At 42.5% G+C, this 19,312-nt stretch overlaps 1 protein-coding gene across 1 annotated transcript; it reads right to left on the reverse strand.

Annotated features, from left to right (window-relative positions):
* Nucleotides 1–1,000: 1,000 nt before the first annotated feature.
* Nucleotides 1,001–15,864, reverse strand: spef2 (sperm flagellar 2; the record flags this gene model as incomplete). The annotated part of the gene is given in 38 exon segments (XM_079160676.1): nt 1,001–1,057; nt 1,284–1,406; nt 1,910–2,125; nt 2,306–2,476; nt 2,816–2,908; nt 3,202–3,384; nt 3,545–3,651; nt 3,739–3,895; nt 4,087–4,159; nt 4,635–4,773; nt 4,992–5,109; nt 5,219–5,278; nt 5,791–5,811; nt 5,813–5,962; nt 6,130–6,267; nt 6,380–6,518; nt 7,033–7,160; nt 7,435–7,551; nt 7,553–7,581; nt 7,954–8,145; nt 8,377–8,531; nt 8,624–8,696; nt 8,837–9,084; nt 9,249–9,352; nt 9,586–9,620; nt 9,780–9,846; nt 10,064–10,137; nt 10,272–10,494; nt 10,621–10,792; nt 11,805–11,992; nt 12,826–13,014; nt 13,145–13,358; nt 13,494–13,567; nt 14,021–14,173; nt 14,418–14,507; nt 14,695–14,947; nt 15,058–15,160; nt 15,807–15,864. Coding segments are annotated over 38 exon segments (4,884 nt in total).
* Between the last annotated feature and the right edge of the window lie 3,448 nt (nt 15,865–19,312).

Raw genomic sequence — 19,312 nt, forward strand, 5'->3', positions numbered from 1 at the left:
TGAATCCAGGGAGTAACTGGTGCTGGAGTTGTATCCAGACAAATGAAGAATTTCCCACAAGATATTAGCCGGAAAGAAAACGCGGGATTACCAACGTAAAACTGAGAAAATTAAACATTCTTGATAAAATCCTCTTTTCAGTGCACCACAATTAGTCCTGAAAGTCTTCTTTTTGATCTGGTGTCCGTTTGAGCCACGAACACTCCTTCATACAGTTTGCAGTGTCACGTCGACACAGGGGGGGAAAAAAACAAAATCCTTGTTCAATGTACCTAGAATGTATTCAGTCTGCTTTTTCACGCAACAAACGTAAAAGCTCCGACAATAAGGCGCGGATTTATTCCTTATCATTCAGGAGGTTTTGGATGCAAGTCTGCGAGTACGAGTCTGTCTATGCGACACATGTGAGCGGCTCTGTTTTCTCTACAAGTCGGACACTGAGAGGTCCGAGAGCCTCGGACCTGCAGCGATCATGGAAGGGAGGGACGGAGAAAAAGGGAGGTGGGTCAGAGGGGTGGCTCCCCAAGCCCCTCGTTGTATCAAATTAGACAAATGTTAACGGGAGTTACATTCTCTCAAGGCGGCATGCACATTAACGTGACTGGTGGACAGAGAGCAGTGACTACCGGGACATATCGCTGCTGAATGGACTGTCATAGGGTTGCGGGTGCCCTGGCAGGCAGTTGCTGGCAAGTCAGGCTTGACATGTAGGTTATCCTGGACAATGTGCTCATTGTGACCGCGACCAATGCTGTTCTGTGTCAGAGAGGTCATTAGAAGAACAAGTCAGTCAGAAAAACTGCTGGAGTGTGTCAGGGAGAAAAAAAAAAAACGAATAAGAGGGGTCAATCCTGCCATCATTGATTTTATTGTTGTCATTTCAATTATGGTGTCACTCCAACCGTCATCAGTTATAGACATGCCTACATGCTGACACAAGTTGTGTCGCGGATGGATTTATTCAACACTTCAAACACTTAAAGTAATGAGAACACTTATATCATTCTTCAGGAATCTCTCGTTCATCCTGATGGGCCAGTAGCACTCTATGAATGTTCTGAGAGGCAGAGAGAGAGAGAGGGAGAGAGAGAGAGAGAGATGAAAGATAAAGGTGAATCCTCGTGTAGGTTTGAGAATGGTAACGCATGCGATGGTGAACAGTTTGGATGATAAGTATGTGGGACTGATCACAGCATCGAGGGATTAAGTAGATTCTCATCTAACGGACGGTGTTGTCGGGGAACAAAACAAACAAAGAGACGAGTCGACATGGAGAGACTTACTACAAGCTGGTAGTGTGTTGAGGTCTCCATCAGGTGCTGGAAGAAAGGATGCTGAGAGAGAACGGAGAAGGGGGCGCAGTCCTCAGGCTCGTAGTCCAGCTCTCTGAACAAACGCACCAGTTGCTAGAGGCCAGCAGAGATTAAGAGTGTTACCGTGAGTTTCATTTTAATAATGTGGTTAAGAATTCTGCTTGGATTCTATAGTATACTGGGGGGGTTCGGTATTTTTTTTTGTCTCATTTATTTTCTATTAGTTATGCAAATAAAAGTGTAGACTGTCCCCTCACGGATTGTCCCCAACACTGTCCCTTTAAAACACCCACTGCTGTAACACAAGTCTGGGAAGTGACCTTTTAATCATGAAACCCAGAAAGATTTGCTCGTCAGCTTTATCAGTCGCACTTTTGAAGTTTAACTAGAAGAAAGGCCATGCCTTTATATGCACACTGATGTAAAGAATGAAGGCATAATAGAAAACCAAAAAACCTTGCTGAGGACAAACTAATTGTGCAGAACTGAAGATTAAATCTTACATTTTTACTACATTTAGTCAACAATTTATTTCCTAAGTGAATCCTCATCATTCATTTATTTCCTTAAACTTTGAACGTTCACAGGGCTTTTACCTCAGTGTGCTCCTCCTGACTCAGGCAGCCTGGAGGAAGAGGGCTGCCGTCTCTCATCTTGGTGACTTTGTGGCAGATGACAGCAAGGAGAGCAGGGATGGACACCTCCTTCTCCCCCAACGAAGCGAGTGATGCACACGGAGTGTCTTCTTCCTTGTAGTCTCCATCGAGTTCTGAGGCGCTGAGCTCGGCAGCCTCTTCTATGCTGGGCATAGACTGTACACACAACGTATTATGATATTGCTGGTATCTGCTACCCTGCTGATGTGCAACTGTTACAAAATCTTTGTTGGCATTATAAATCCTACCACCTGTCTCCTTTTATCACTCTTTTTATGACAGGAGATGAAGAAGTGGAAGTTTCATTCACTTCTCTTTGGAGATTACTTTACTCACCTTGACAAGATGGTCCGGGAAGGAGTACTTGAGATGTTGTCCCAGCACGACACTGAGTGCTCTGATGAAGCCCTGTCTGGGGTTGGGGTCGGCCGCAAAGTACTGCAGCATGCACACGTAATCCAGTCGAGGGGGAGAGACAGAGCGGTCGGCAAACAACTGGAAAAAGAACTGAGAAGGAAGAACAGTAGCAAATGTTACTGGTAATTTATTTGATTTAGTACTTGCAGTGCAGTTCATTTGGATGAACAGTAAACACAAGATGTTAATGTTTGACCCCTTTGATGGCATTGTGATGACGGTATCCTCTATAAGTCTGTGTTTTCAATTAATATCTGAAAAGTCCTCTCATAGTAACGGTTAAAAGAGTTGGGTAATGCTTTTTTATGTTCTTTCATGTCTCTTCTGTCTTTGTTCAATTGTTTTTATGTCCTTTTTAAATCGTTTGTGTACCATGACCTTGATTCTCCATTTCAGACGTAATGAAAGTTTACATTGGAATTTAGTTACCTTGCGCAGGTTAGCCAGACGGTCATAAGGAAGAGGCTCAGCGGGGTCCTCCGGGACGGGCTGGACACTCTCATTGGAAAACCACAACTCTGTCTGCCGAGAAAGGAGTCAAGAGGAGCAACTTAAACATTTGTTTTTACGTTTAGGAAGCTACAGTTTCCACTTTATACTATATAAAGTGTACAATATACACTAAATGTGTTGTTAGGTTGACTTGAACCCAGGCCTGCTTGTAGAAAGAGGGTCCCAGTGCATGATAAAGCCACAAGAGCAAAGAGGGGCTGTGAGAGTGGATAGATAGCTTAAAGATACAGGTTTATCCAAAGTTGGACTTTTTTGTTTGAGTGTCTGACCAGAGAATCTGAATTTATAGTGACAGTAGAGACCTGTAGGTACTGTTCCTCGTTAACATAGCCTGTGTCGCCAGTATCTGCTGCCTTGAAACGTTGCAGCACGACCAGCAGCTGTGGTAAGGAGGGAAACGGCCAAGGGAGGGCAACACTGAGCAGAAACTGACGCCAGTCTATCAACTCATAGGCGTCGGTCACGAGGGATACAACTTCCAACAACTGGGGACAGAAGAGAAAAGGACAATGCTCCTGTAAGCCATGCAATGTTTCTTTCATGGTAACCGGACACTATGGTGCAAGAATGTTGCTTACTCTGCAATTTGGTGCTTTAAGGCGAAGACAAAATAAATGATTACTCTACTTTGTGCTTAAAGAGTACCTGTGCTTCATTGTTGTTCATCCAGAGCTCAGGCAAGACGTTTCTGCCCATGTTTACAGAGATGATATCCATGAGCAAACTAAAGAAATCAGCACTGGACATGAGGCCTGAAAGTCAGAAAGGAAGGGAAAAGATCATTGGATAGCTGGATTAATAGACCCAATAACATTGCAACTTGTCTCCCGTGTATTAACCTGATGGAGCGACGTCGCATAGCTGTCGCTGCAGCGACTCCAGCTGAGTGACGGTCGGCGTGGACCTTGTGGGTTTCTCCAGAGGAGGTGGACGGGGAGGCGGAGCCGGGCTGGCCACCATTTGGCAGTCTCCATTCAAGTAGAAGTCAGTACATTGCTGGAGAAGAGAATTTAGGGAATCTTAAAATGGGAGGAGTGAGTTAAAGGAGACTGGTCACATGCTGGAAGAACATTCGACATGTCATCCTGCAGTAGCCACCCTGCAACCAGTGAGCACCACATTATACAGTACCTACCTGGGTTAGATACTTCAAAGAAAATCAATACAATTAAAAGGTTGTTACGTACCAACACCAGCTCGTTCTGCAACTTAGCACCAGCGTCTATGTGGTGGCCGACCACTTCTGCCAGTTGGTCAATGCTAGAGAAAAGGAGAGAGGCACAGATAAAACGTCATTCATGTCTTCAATGTATAGTTAGGGACTGAAACTGTTTTTCATAAGCGCTGTGTGTTTCAATATTATATTGTATAACAGTTTCTGCAAGAGCACTTAAACGGCTGTCATGAATTAAGAAATCTCTCCTGTTCTGGGACTTGTTTTTTTGGACAAATAAATAGAATTAAAAAGAGAACTTTACAGTAACACCGCCAGTCCAACAATTTATATCTGGGGGCTCACATATATGCACACATTTATACCATTGTGACATGACACGGAGATAAAATACAGAAAGCATTCGTGACACACTAATCAAAAACAACTAATAGAACAGGGACAGCAGTGCAGTGTTACACTGTGGCTGCTACATTCACATTCAAGTCCCTCTATTTATTTACACACACGAGCCAGACCATACTGTGCCGTACATGACCGTGCACTCTTACTGTGCCATACCTCTTCATTCCTGCAAGATAGTGTGCTTCTAACCACTTCTGCATGTCGCTTAATGTCTGTTCTGCTCTGCTCTGCAGGGACTGCACCATCACCAGACCATGACCTTTCACCAGCGCAATGCGCGCCTTTGCTGCATTCTCTGGAAAACACACACACACACAAACACACACAGGAACACAAGTATATAAGCATATTAATGTTTTACATGTAAAAGTACAAACATGGATACACGTGATGTATATCTCATGTGACACAGTTCTTAGAAAAAAGAGCCACTTAGAATATTGACAGTACATCCATATGATGATTGAATATCTTGTGATATGAAGAAAATAGTGAATCTCTGTGTGTGCATACCCTCATGATCCAGTGCGGCTGCATATTCTTTATGTATTCTCATTATGACTTCTTGATTATGAGTCTGGTGCTCCTCCTTCTGCTCTTGCGTCTCCCCCTGGTGGGCTTCTGCTGACACCTACACACATATTTAACCCATACATGTCAGGAATAAAAAGAAACGCATATCTAAATGTATATGAACCTCAATAATATGCTCATGCAAACTCTCACACACAAAGCATTACCAATTGGCTGATTGCTGCGAGTGCCTCCTCATAGTTGGACATCAGTTTCTCATGGGGTGGCTAGAGTTCACAATGAAAAGAGTCAATACCTCTTACTAGATTATCGGCATATCGTCATTAAAATGTTATGTAAGTGGCGGTGTTTTGTTTGTTCTTTTGAGGCACAATTACACATTTAACTACATTGTTAAGAATGCTTAAACGACCTTGACGGATTCAGGCTGAACCTGGATTTTCGTCTTGGAGTCAGGATGTCTGCGGAGGAGGGGAAAACGGGAGAAGAGGAGGAAATTGCTTGTGTGTGAGTGTATGTTTGTGCTGGGGAGCATTTGGACTATGAGGAAATGACAGCATCCATTTAATCTTCAAACAGACTGCAGAAAACTGTTCGTAGTGCCTCTCCCTTACGGTTTAGTTTTCTTCATGTCCTCTCCGTCATTCATCTGACTCGACACACTGGCTGGCTCAGTGCTGGTGGAACAACATAAATCTTTCACTTTCCGCACTCATTATCCATAAACTATTTAAAATGTTTGTCATTTTGCTATATTATCTTGTTGCAACTTAGTTATGTTGCTATTAATAGTGATTTTCCTGCCTCTCGTCCTGGTGCTTAACTTCTGTGTGGTCCAGTAGAGGGATACAATCCAACATGGAGGGAAGCTCAGGTAGCACCTGTGTGTACATGCTCAAATAGTAGAGCCTGAGAATACAGAGTGTGTCCTGGAAACGGTCCAACTCTACCTGGACAACACAAACAATCCAACATTATGGTTTTGCAAGTCAAACTGAAGAAGCACATAAAAGACACACATGCCTTTACGCCAGAAACACAGCGACACAACAAAAGGAAGTAGTTTATAAACTACTGTTTGTTCAGTCAGATGGTGACACAGAAACAGAACCGTTACCTGCACGAGGACAGAGTGGTGGTTGACGAGGACGGCAGTGTCTTCCTCCAACCAGCCGTCACCCATGAGATTAGCTCTCTCTTTCTCGTCCTCCTCCTTACGCTTGTCACTAATGTCCCACAGACGTTCGCGCAGTTCCTGTACACATACCGAAACGTCTCCATATATTTAGTATTTAAACTTTTTGAAGCGGGCCAGCATGATCAGTTTAAGAATATTTGCATTGTATTATATTAGAAGTTGTTCTCACATCCAGCCTCAGCTGTAGCTCTGCTTTGGTATCCTCGTCTTCTCTCATGTCATCAGCTATGCTGTTGAAGTCCTTCTGCCAATGAGACACTAACTCCTGCTTTAATTCTGGACGCCCCAAGTACTGCTTGTACTCCTCTCTACAGATACGGGGAACCAGGTAATACTTACATAGCAATACATGTAATATTTATTTTATGAACATAAATGTCCTCTAATTCTTATGGTATGAACATTTGGGTCATATTCAATTGTATCCAAAAATAACTGTATTCAGAGGCTAAATATAAATACTCAACTTCCATTCTGCATCTGCAGCTGTAAACTAACGTGACACAACTTAGTATTAAAAGGATAAAAAGCGTCAATTGATTGTAGCTAACAAAATAGTAGTGGCTTGGCAAAAAGTGTATAGTAAAGTGGCAAAGGGATTTATGCATCTTCAGCGATAGATATCAAAAACATAGATGGGGAAATGACAGGCACAGAAAGGTGTCCACTCAGCAAATGCTTCGTTATGTGCTTACCTGTACTAACACTGCATTAAAGTCACTGTGAGGAACTTTTAACTGGGTCTGAAATGTATTGCTGGGCCCTCTGAAGGGAAGGACCAGAACCAGGACCATGTTCACACTACTTATAAAGGCAGAATACCTGATGTTGAACAGATGAAGGTCAATAACAGATCGTTTTGAGCGCAGCTGATGCATCACCGTCTTTACGTTGTTCACGTACGAATCGCACACCGTGTCCCAATGGGAAGACAAGAACTCTGGCAGCTCCTGGAGATAGAGATGGGGAGGGGAGATGATGTGAGCAAAGCAGGGGGCATTGGAGAGCGGACATCTATTTTCATAAACAGACTGGTAGAAAACCACAGGTCCACGGGTTGAATCATGTTAGAGGGCCACCCTGTGGCAACCCCCAGTGAGTGCATCTGAATGTCATATATGTGGTCCAAATGTCATCGACAAGATTTTTCAGGAAAGGAAGAGATTAGGAGTGCTCTTCCAACTCTGATGAGCAAAGCAAAAATAAAAAGGAGTTGTATCCTACTGGAGAAAAAGGTTCATCCACATGGACCCAGCCGGATGAACCTGGGCAGGGAGAGGCAGACTCCGGTGGGTTCTCGGGGACTCCCTGAGAGTCCTCATTGGCCACTGAGTGAGTTGATTAACAAGAAGAAAAGTGCATAAGTCCTCACTATATTAACGTGAAATGATTCATATTCATTGAATATCATGAATAGACATTAATGATTATCAATAATAACAGTATCATAATATATAATCATATTTAAATCACCTTAAACAAGTCTGTCAAGTTAGTCGAATGCTATTAAAGATAAAAAACCTTTTGTTTATATTCAAACAGACTCAGTGGATTCAGAGGTGACGTTTGTATCCAAATACTTAATATATCAGTCTGGCACGTTAGAAAACATAAAGTCTATATCATGTACGTAAAGAAAACACATGTGCCATCCACTCATTCTCAGTTGGAAAACATGTCTTAACCACATCATGATCAGTAGGTATAATTATGAATGTGTAATCCACAGCCTACTGATGAAACCATTGTTGGATTTGGACGGTGACGCACTTTGGGCTTTTTCTTTGTTCAGGCTGAAATCGGACTCTGCGTCGTCGTGTGCTTTGTTTGTGAGGCCCTGAGGTTGGTCTTCAGGTGGAGGTGGAGCTGAAAAGGAAGAGTCCGGAGCTTCCCCACTGTCCAACACTACATCGTCACCAGGAAGAGCGGCAAAAGCTGATGAGGCAACATCTCGGAATATTGTGAGTAAATATTGCATTTCTCTCAGGGAGGGCAAATTGTCTACTATACATCATTTGAGGTAGAAACAGAGAGAATCTCATCACCAGTGTTTGATAAGAACAGAAAATGTTTCCTAATCTAATGGCACTATGAAGAACTTGATTCTGAGCGAGACATTGAATACACACAAGACTTTCGCTTAACGCTAAAATGACAACCAGTCACCTTCTTGTGTTTGCATCATAACTCGCTGCAGGACGGACTCCACCCTTTTGTGAAGCTCCTCCTCGTCCACATCTGCGTCAACGCGGACCAAAATGTTTTGCCTTCCTCCAAACCATTTCTCAAGTTTTGGCCAGGTGTCCTGAAAAGCTGTGATCCTTCAGGGACGGAAACGATGTTAGATATTTGACAAACATGCAGTAGCAGTAATGTATTTGATTATTTGATTCTTCTTTTACTTATTTTTTACCTGTGTGGAATCTGTGCCAGATACAAGTTCTTGTCTGTGGGATGGGAGGTTGTAGCAGCAGCATTATCCGTTTCTGCACCAGGTTTGGGGGCAAGAGCACCACATAAACACACCAACACATCATTTACATTTGACTGGTTACTCGCCAGCTCAACACACAACGTTTGGGTGAACACGGACACATACCGTTAAACTCACACTAGTACAACGTACCCGTCTGACTGAACGGACGTCTGACCACACACTCATCGGGGACGTCCAGCAGCAGAGCCAGATCCAGCACAGGAGGTGGGGGTGGTGCAGGTTTGGGTGGATTAGGATCAGCAACGAGCTCTGTCCTGCTGCTTACAGCGTCATTCCCTTCATCTACAGACCCGCCCAGGGCTTTCTCTAGCAGGTGGGCCTGGGTGATGTCCACTGGAAAGCCATCCAGGATCCAACCTGACTGAACTGGAACCTGCCTATCGAGGACACAAACCATATTTCACTGTCTAGAGAGTGATTGTGGGTTTTTTGCCGTTTGTATCGTTGGGATACTAACTATGTGAAATGAATGGCTTATGGTAAAACTGAGATAAAACAACTCCTATAAAGTATTTCGTAGCAATACAGGTTGTGTGCTCACCTGATAGCCTCTACCATGATGTCCAATAACAGCTCATTAGGGATGGCGTTGCCTTTCGTCAGCTCTTTTTCTGCAGCTGCTCCCTGCATGGCCCGGGTAGACAGCTGCATAAGCACATGTAAGCAGGTAAAAAGAGTTTAGTATTCAATTCTGGAAATAAAATTAAAAAAAACTTTATAACTCAACATTTTAAATTATCACATTCTCCCAAATTGTATTAGCAAGGAATGGCAATTTTTAATCAAGTTGGTTAGTGCTATAAATTGAGTACAGGTTACATTACCTATAAATAAATATGAAATAGAGTCAGGAGATCATGAACAACACTTACTCTTACAAAGCTGTCTCTGCTTTCCTCTTGAGTGTCAAGATCTGAAAAACAATGAGATTATGAGTGACAGGTATCTCACATCAAACGAGCAGCTGTGTGAAACACGTAATATGCAGTGCATTTTCATCAAAAGCAAAAAAACAGCAACAACACTGTAACACATAGTATAAAATAGAATCACGCTAGCTCCAGTAACCCACCAGGCTTCGGTGATGTGGAGGATGTGAGCAGTAGTTCGCCGTCTTTCTCTTCCTGCTGCTCTGTGACCTGTACCTGTTGTCCAAAGAGGGATGTTTTAAAATGCTCACGATCATTGAGGACCTCTTACGGCGTTTACCGGTTTATACACTTCTGGCTCTGGCAGGAGAGACTAGTGAGATTTTTATGTTCCTGAAAAGTCATTTTGAAGCAAAATAATCCGAGAAGATAAAAGAAAAAGGGATACTAGTGAAGTTATTATCCTGTTCTACTGTACCTGACTAACCTCCTCTCCATTGTGGTAAGCATTCAGCGCCTCCTCGATCAGTGAGTCCGCTGATAAGACGTAGATGTCATGGGCTGAAGCAGGAAACAACACACACACTCAGCAACAAATAAGCCATCCAATCGAATTCCACATTTCAGCAGTTAGGTGGTGCAGAATTGTGTTTGTGCGTGTGCTTGCATCTGTGTTTGGATTGCATGCCGTGTACCTTCAGCAAGCTTGGCCAGGCAGGTGGTCTTCCCAGAGCAAAACTTGCCCAGGACACAGGCCTTGATGGTATAGTGAGGAAATGAGGGCGGGGAGGGTTCCATGACGGGTGGACAAACAACGTTCCTCAGTCGCAGGACTACGTGTCCAAGGATGTTGTTGTTGGTAAGGGGCAATTTGGTCTCGCCTGCTTCCTCTGGCCACGCCCACTCACCTACCATGTTCTGACAAACACGACATACGGCTCAGACAAAGAGGACCTTCAGCACTCAAGACAGTTCAGGGCTTCAGTTCAGGGCGTGTGGGCAAGCATGATTTGAAAACACTCTGCACGCGTGTTTGAAACTCACAGTGTATTCATCATAGTCCTGGTTTTTGAGTATCTCCTGCTTCTGAAGCTCTACGGGGTCTAGTGGGGCAGAGAGCTCAAACCCTGGCTGCTGGCACTTTATCGGCTCATAGAGAGGCAGGCCACTGAACAGCAGCTCCTTCCACTCTCTCAACGGCTTCTCTGGAATCAGACTGGACATGACAGCACAAGAAATGACACAAGGCAAAGCTACATTTAATGAGCGCAAATGTATTCAAAGTCAATCAAATTTGTTTTCTTAATTCAGCCTTAAAAATGATCAAACTATTTGAAAATATGTTTCATCCAAACATGAGTAGAAGAGCTGATATGTAATGTGTATGTAAGACCTAGGTAGCAGGACACACACAAAGTGAATATTGAGCAGGGTATCTGTGGAGATTATGTGTTTGATCGTGAGTAGGAGCAGACAGGATGTTGACATCTCCTGACTTTATTAGACCACTGGTCAGTTGCACAAGAATGTTTCCAAGAGTGGTATTTGGTGTTTTCACAGGTTTTTGACTCCCATCTGTATTAGCACCGCTGCCGTAGCAGAACTTCACTTTATAAACAACATTACAGACAAGATTTCAGTCAGATTTCTGTTTTTTTCAATACTTTCCTGAAATGTCTTCCCAGAGAAAAGAAAGAGAAATGACGAAGCAAGATGAACGATAGCGACAAACCGAGACTGAAAGAGCATATTTTGCCACGACCCCTCCCACCTTAGTCTATCTCTTCATCTGTTCTGCTTCCATGCCATCTCACTAACTCTCGTTTCATTTCAGACCCTGTAACTCCCTCCTGCTCTGCAATCATCTCATTCCCTTCACCTGGTTTTCCATTCCCGCTTCCTCACCTGCAGCTCATTCCCTCATCAGTCTCAAATGTACTTATACCAGTCTAGTTTCGTTTACACTCTGCCAGATGCTAGTGTGCGTTGCTTAACTTTTAACATTTTTTTTCTTCCTGTTTGAACCTTTCCCCCTGGTTTTGACCCTTGCGTGTCTTGAGCTAAGTAAAGCTGAACGTTCCTGTTGCATTGATTGCTTCTAACACATTTTATATTTTCCTCATGTTCATTAATCGACTGACCATGAGTCACTTTTGGAGGTTTCAAGCCCAAATACAGTGTGCATGTTTCTACTTCTGTATCATTAAAAGCAATATTGTGTCACGTACTTCCCAGTGTGCAGTCGATATTCTCCAACCTTGGTGGCCAAGTCCACTATCTGCTCCAAAATGTCCTTGCAGGTCTGAAAGTGCTTCTTGTATCTGCCCTGAGCTCGCTCAGCAGCAATCCTGTTACAGAATTCAAGCTCCTTTCTGATCTCCTCGGCACGGTCCAACTTAGCCTGCTGAGCCAGAGCCTAGACCAGGCCCCAGCCAGAAAGATGGAGTGAGTGGAGAAGGCATGACATACATGTTGCTGCTAATCACCACAGTGTGCAAGTAATGAAGGAAGATGAAAGATGTTACATAGGTCATTTATTGTGCAAAACACATGACTAAGTGTTTTTGTGGAAAATGATGGAGAAACAAACTAACAGACATGATTTTTTGGAATCAGTACATTATTGATGTTGGAGGTTGCATAAAAAAAAGAAAGATTTTTTTTTTTGACCTGCTATAATACTGAATAACTGATGTTAAACAGCAGATAACAATGAATACAGCTTCCTAGTTTGCCAAAAGACACAATATCAATAATACCCTATTAAAGCTTTCATAAGCATGTACATTTAATCGTGTGATTTTCTCCCTAAATCATCTCTGAAGAAAGACTATTTCACTCTTAGGAGTAAATGGCAAATAACCACAGAAAATGAGACTTAACAGTGCGACAATCTGCCTGAAAAATTGGGACAATAACACTATGACCACACTTCACAACAACATACTGAATATTTAACACTGAAACCATGCTGAACCAAGGCTGTATCCTCTGCGAGGCATTGATTTATCCAACTATCTGCCTTCATTTCAACTCCGCCTACTCTACGGGTGTGATCACCTGAAGGACATAACAGATCTGTCTCTAAAGTCCCCCTAGCTCTCTTTCTCTTCATACCCTGTTACAAACTACCAAAATCCACCCTGCCCTCTCTCTCCCTATGACACTACTCATGCTTATCACTGATGCAGCCTAATACAAAGCGACAACAGAGTGAATTATTCTTCTTCCTTATTCATCCTATCTCACCGCCTCCCTCTCCAGAGCTTCCTGGAAGTCCCTCTCTCTCCGCTGCTGGTACTGCTGCTCTCTGAACTGGCGGTTCTTCCGGATCACGTCCTTCTGCACGCGAATCTGGAGGAGCTGGGTCGCCAAGCGCTGCTCCTGCTGAGTCTGACGCGTCAGACGCTTCACCAGCTGCTCCTCTCGCTGTGCCTCCTGCAGGGTGAGGTGGTTTTTGGGGTTAGAAACGATGAATGCCAAATAACAGACTGTGAGGTCAAAGAGAGTAGGATGTGTGAGATTTATTTAAAACGTGTTTTTCATATGTTTAAACTTAAAGTTGCACCTCTTGAGCTTCATGGGCCTTGACCTGCTCGATCAGGAATCTGTCTCGTCTTTTCTCTCTCTGCTCGCGAGCTACTGCATTCTCCTCCAGCCTCTGTCGGATATCCTGTATATACTTGTTGTTAGATTGTAATGTCAGCTTCGCTCCACTTCCAGGGACCTCAAAGCCCTGGCTGATGCCAGCTATGGGGAAATTTCCGGAGGACGGCTGACCACTAGAATTTAAAAGGTTCAAATCACATTTTCAATCACCTAACGTTTGATGATGATGATTTATTAAGCAATACAACACCACTAGGACAAACATTTATACAACATGATACCAAATGTAATGTTTGATCTTCTCTCACCTTGAAGAGGAAGCAAAACCATAAGTAACCAGTTTCTTCCTGGTCTCAAACTGGGTTATTTCAGTCTGGACTATCTGCATACAAAATGAACAGATACCAAAAATAAACACGTTACTCATGTGTTGTTTGTGTGTGTTGTGAGAAATTCAATTAATCGTTGTCCAACTTGAGGCATGGTTGCCTTATAGGGAGTATTGTATACGGAGGGTCATCAGTTAAAATTCCTACTTAATCTGGAAAATCCCTGGGAATACCTCTGCAGAGAAATTGATTTTGAATGAATACCTCCCTCTGTAAACCACAGCAAGTCTGAAGAAGACCTGGGAACAACTAACGACAAAGAACAAACTCAAAGTTCTTGCACCTGAATATCTAAAATTGTCGAAGGGATATTTTTTTAAAAGACTGTAAACTTACTGTAAGGCTCATTGTCAGCCAGCATCAGCCTCTACCAACTCTGTGGGCACCACTTTATAGCTGGCCCTGTGTCGGTAAATGATCTCATCATTATTTAACCTGGATCACACCTGCACTTGTTGTTCTCTGCGCTGCTGCTGCTGCTGCTGCTGCCTCCTCTTCAGGTTGAGCTGTGAAGTGTAGGGAGGTGGCTTGGGCACCTGGACAATGGTGGCCTGGTTACAAGTCATGACGTCATTGTGCTTCTGACGACTCACCCACAGCTGCAACATAACCAGTTCCCCACTAGTTAGCATGACCTTTCCATTAGTAGTATTATATTAATGTCCAACACCCAAAATGCTGCTGTGTGACATTTGGGACTGAGAAACAATATGTCAAAAGTGGATTACAAATCTGAAGACTGCCTTAACCTTTGGTCAAACATTTCACGTTCTTTTATGTTAAAAGAATACAGGGGAATGTATTGCAATACTGCATGATAATATCCGATATCTCCAGTACCGTCTCAATATTCTTCAGTCTCTTCTCATCCTGGACTCTGAGTTGTCTCTTTTGCTGGATGGAATGGGTCTCAACAAGCCTGTCTTTCAGTTGCTGGCTTTTCTCCTCATAGTGCCGAGAGAGTTTCTGGAGCTTCAGCTCTGCATCATGTTTTACCACTTGATGCAGTCGCTACGTCAAAACAAAGACAGTAAGATGCTTGTTGATATTGACGATGTGTTGAGTTAATAACGTAAACTTTAACCGCAAAAATATATGACATTTTGTTTGTACTACTTACATCAGAGTAGGTCTCATGCTCATTTTCGTGCAGGCCAACATTGACTGCAGGCTGCAGGATTTCCATCAACGTGCCGCTGACTTCGGCTGTCTTCTTCTTTTCGAGCGACACGTACAGTTGGTAGAGGAGGCGTGTGGCAACACCCTCCTTCTCCTGCATCAGTTCCTGGGCTGTGTTTATGTCGAAGGAGATCCCCAGCAACCGCAGAGTAGGCTCAACACGGGTACAATTATTCAGCCTGGAGATGGAGGTGCTATGAAAAAAAGTGTGGTGAACTTTAATATTCATCAAGACTCTAAATCACAAAAAGAAAACAAAGGATAATGGATAGATATAGCTAGAAAACGAGAGAGTGCAACTTACTCTTTCTTCATAAACATACTGAAATCATTCTGCAACTGATATCTGTGCAGAACCTCCCCAATCAGGTAACCACTGGAGAAATCCCTGGCAAAGCTCTTTGGATCTGTGAAGAGGAACATGTAACTTATGACCGTTTGTATTTGTATTCAAGTGTCCTTCTGTGGTGTGTTTCTTCTGCACTTTGTCTCGATGCTTTTTGATGTTTTAAGACAGTAAAGCACTCTGAATTGCCTTGTTGCTGAAATGTGCTTTATAAATAAGCTAAACTCGCTTCGCCTTAAGCCTTACGCAAACAGTGACATTTCCAACACTATATGTGTGTTTCTTACGAAAACATACTGGACAAACGTTAAAGTAGGTTAAAAAAAAGATATTTAGCGTTAAAGTTTGAACACCTGTCTGAACAATTTTAGTTTGGAAATGTTAACTTACACAAACCTAGCTATGGAGCTAGCTAACAGTTTTTTTTGTTTTTTTTAAATAAAACTAAGTTCCTACCATTTAAAATAACATGCCTGTGTTGATAAGTTAACAGCTGCTTATCAACTTTAATGTGTAACGTTAGTTAGAATTGTAAAGTCACATGCATTTGACCTTTTAGTGTGCCAACGTGACGCTGGACACAGTTATCGGTGACTAACGTCAGACCACCGAGTTAGCATAATTAAGCTAGCAGTTAACTATAATGAGCCACGCTGGCGTGAGACAGGCAGTAACGTGAGACAGGCAGGCACTTCAGTCTCACTCACCAACAGCTTTCGACAGCCGGAGTTCCTCGTTCAGCCACCTGCACAATATATCCGACATCTTCTTTCTTCAGTTCAACTCAGACTATATAACGTTACTCCCGTTACATGACAATAGTTGCCGTGTTAGTAGTTAACACTGTGACTCTTAAGCTCGCTAATAACGGCTGAAAAACAAGGAGCGGAGGAAAACCCAGAGGTGCACTGTTGTCATGGTGACACGTCAACAGGGATGAGTGCTTCGGGGGAGGGGGACACACACTCGTGGGAGTGGGCGGGCCCAGCTGACCGTGGACCAGATTTATTTTCTGCTCCCAAATTAAAACCATAGGGATGAAATGACTGCAAACTGATCCAGAACCAGCAGAATTCCGCACTTTTGAAGGTCAGCAGGGACGAATGTATTTTTAGCAACACGTCATTGCACTAATTAGAGAAGGGCAGAAAGTCAAAACATTATTGGACTGAAAACAGACGGTTATTTAAATGCAGGGTTCATATATATTTTATTCATTTTAAAGACTTTTCGATTGCTGTGTAACAAATGTTCACAGCCGCACAGCATTCACTGGAACATCTGTGAATACCTTCTTATATACAGTATATAGTAGGTACATGAAACATAATAATAAAAGGTTAGGGTCTGACCCCACGCAGAGAACAAACGTTACATCAACTGACTTAATTGAGCTGCCCGATCGTTAAAGTATTATTTAATATACATTTTTCTCAGTCGATCTTAACTGAAATTTGTGGGGCAATATTTTCCAAGACGTATCCACGCCTGGAATCTGCTATCTCAAATGTCTTTACTTCTTCAGGTTTTTCAACACCATACCAACCCCTGCACACATCTGCACAGAAGTGGAAAGGAAAACACTGAGAAACGGACAAGTGGCCAGACAGATAACTTTATTGCCTTAAAACAAGTAGCATTTCAATTAGTGTTATTAGTGTTAACATTCACGTGTGAACTCAGAAGCACTTCAACGTCGTTCAATCAATAGTAAAGTATTCTGCAAAATATCATTGAATCTTAAAGCATTTTTCAGAAAATGAAAGCCTTTCTCGGGTGCGCAATACTCTAGTCATGTTGCCATGCACAACATTAGTCTGTGTTAGTGTTTTAAAGCTATCGGGTAACGTAAACATGGAGTTTAAAGGATTTATGAGCCGCTGTTCTCTTAGTAGTATTTTACACAACATGCATCGACTTGTAAAAACATCTTAGGCCAGAGATGAAGATGTGTAACGTAGCAAGCGTACACTGCTGTATGAAGCACAGAATTGTTATGTCCTACAGAGGAAATATGAACTCAATTAAAAACATGTATGGGACAATGGAAAAAAAAAATACAAAATTGCATGTCAGCAGTTGCCACGTTTGAGCCTGCGTGGTGATTATTCTAGTCCTGCTTACAATGTGTCTGGCTAAGCGACACTGCAGCGATGAGATCGGGATGCAAAGCAAGCTGAACTACTATAAGAGGACGGGATCACAATTCAAATTTCACGATCTTTCAATGATCATTATACAGTCAAAGTGTGAGGCCTCCACATTTGGTAGGACTCTATGCATCTGGTGTCAACACAAACATTCGCCTTTATTCTCTCGAGAAAGCTGTTCGGTCAACATTTGACTGCCTGTTGCAGCCTGGGGAATATCATTTTGTACTGTATACGGAAATAAATGGACAATTATGTACAGTTGGTTGTATAAAAACAAAGATTTAGAGGAAAAATTAAAAGGTGCCGTTTCGTTGATCCAAATCAACATAAAAGCATGTAACACATAGCGTTCATAGGTTACTCTCCAAAGACGTGCTTGTTTGAGAAAGCAGACTCCAAAGGAAAACAATCTGCAGGCACATTTAAACTCTCTTCACCCTTTACCACTGCCTTGAAGTGACCCCTGATCTCACAATGCAGCTGGTTGGTTCACTCTCTACTAAGGCGAAAGGTGTACAATTCTTTCAACCACATTTCCCCCCCATGATCAGTGTTACAAGACAAAGAAAAAGAGGCAACACATTTCCCCCAGTAGTCAAAGAGGACTGCCTGCCTGTCGTCAGTTTATCAGTGAAGCCATCCATTAAAGTTCGTCTAAGTCATCATTCCTGTCACAGTAGTTTTTACTTAAAGCTTGTTGTCTGGAGGCACTGAGAAACAATAAAACCACAGGCTGCCGCACAGGCCAGCAAGAAACTGGCTCTGAAAAATAGAAAATAAACATCCTGGTTACCGCTGGCTAACCATGTCAAAAGGTTGTCATCTTTGCATAATGATGCTTTTGGGAAGCCGAGCCAATGGCGCATCCTCGACGCCCGCAATGTACACGCGAGTGGAGAGCAAATGGAGTATGTGGAGTCTACTTTGGCTATTAGTGGCCTGTGTTTCACACCGTAACGGAGATGCCAAAGTGCTGTCGAGCGACCAATAGTTACAAGGTCATTTCTACACACTTTTGTCAAAAACAAACAAAACAAAAACTAAGTGATAGCATTTCTGGAAATTCTCTATTAATTTCCCTGTATATGATTTCTCCACTGTCCCTTTTTTCAGTCACAAAATGTATAAGGAGGCTTCAGGAAAAATCTGAAATGAAATGAAAAACAAAACAAAAAAAACTGTAAAATGTAGAGCAGACTAAGATCTCCCTAAAAACGAGCATTCAAGCACAGCAAATCAACATCAAATGCATTATCTGCCACCTCTCTGTGCTTGAACATAAAGCGACCAAAGAAACATCATTTCTCACAAGCACACAAATATAATGTAACCAACGGTTAGATTGCTAAAATGGATTCAAACGGACATCCTTTGTACGTGACGCTCAGTGCCAGTGGGAACTGTATGTCCGATAAAATGCATTTCTGAACTGCATTATTGTAAGATATTCTTTGTTTTTTAATGATACATAAACATTTAGGAGCAAGGCCGACATGGTGCAAATGTCTGGAAGCATTACATTTATCAAGATCCAAGTGAACTCTCATACTTTGCTCAATACCAATCGCCTAACGCTATAACGCGCGACACGTAGCAACATTAAAAAGAAGACACTGGCCTGACTGTGAAATGTATTACTCAACAAGAAAAAAAAAAAAAAATACTGCAAAAAACCTTTACTGGATAAAGAAAACAACAACAACAGCCCAAAGTAACATAATAGTGTTTTTGCTAATTGAATTACATTAGTTTGTATTCGTGTGCTAGCTTATATCAGTGTATATATCCACGGGGGCTCATCACCCACACAATTCCAGACAGCTCCACTCCTGTATGTTTCAAATAATCACTGCTCTCATTCACAGGTACATCTTTCAATTGACATCTCACTGTTCATAGTGATTTGTGAAAAATAGATCATATCTGCAATGATAGGAGCTACCTTGGTACTGACCCAGGAGAGTCCCACCTAAACATACATTTTAAAATCATCTTTTCCTTTCAGTAGCTCATCAGCTGTCATAAAACAGGCGAGATCATCCCGATGGCGGACCGGCAGC

The sequence above is a fragment of the Pholis gunnellus genome (assembly GCF_910591455.1).
Source record: "Pholis gunnellus genome assembly, chromosome: 6".
In the NCBI taxonomy this organism is placed as follows: domain Eukaryota; kingdom Metazoa; phylum Chordata; class Actinopteri; order Perciformes; family Pholidae; genus Pholis; species Pholis gunnellus.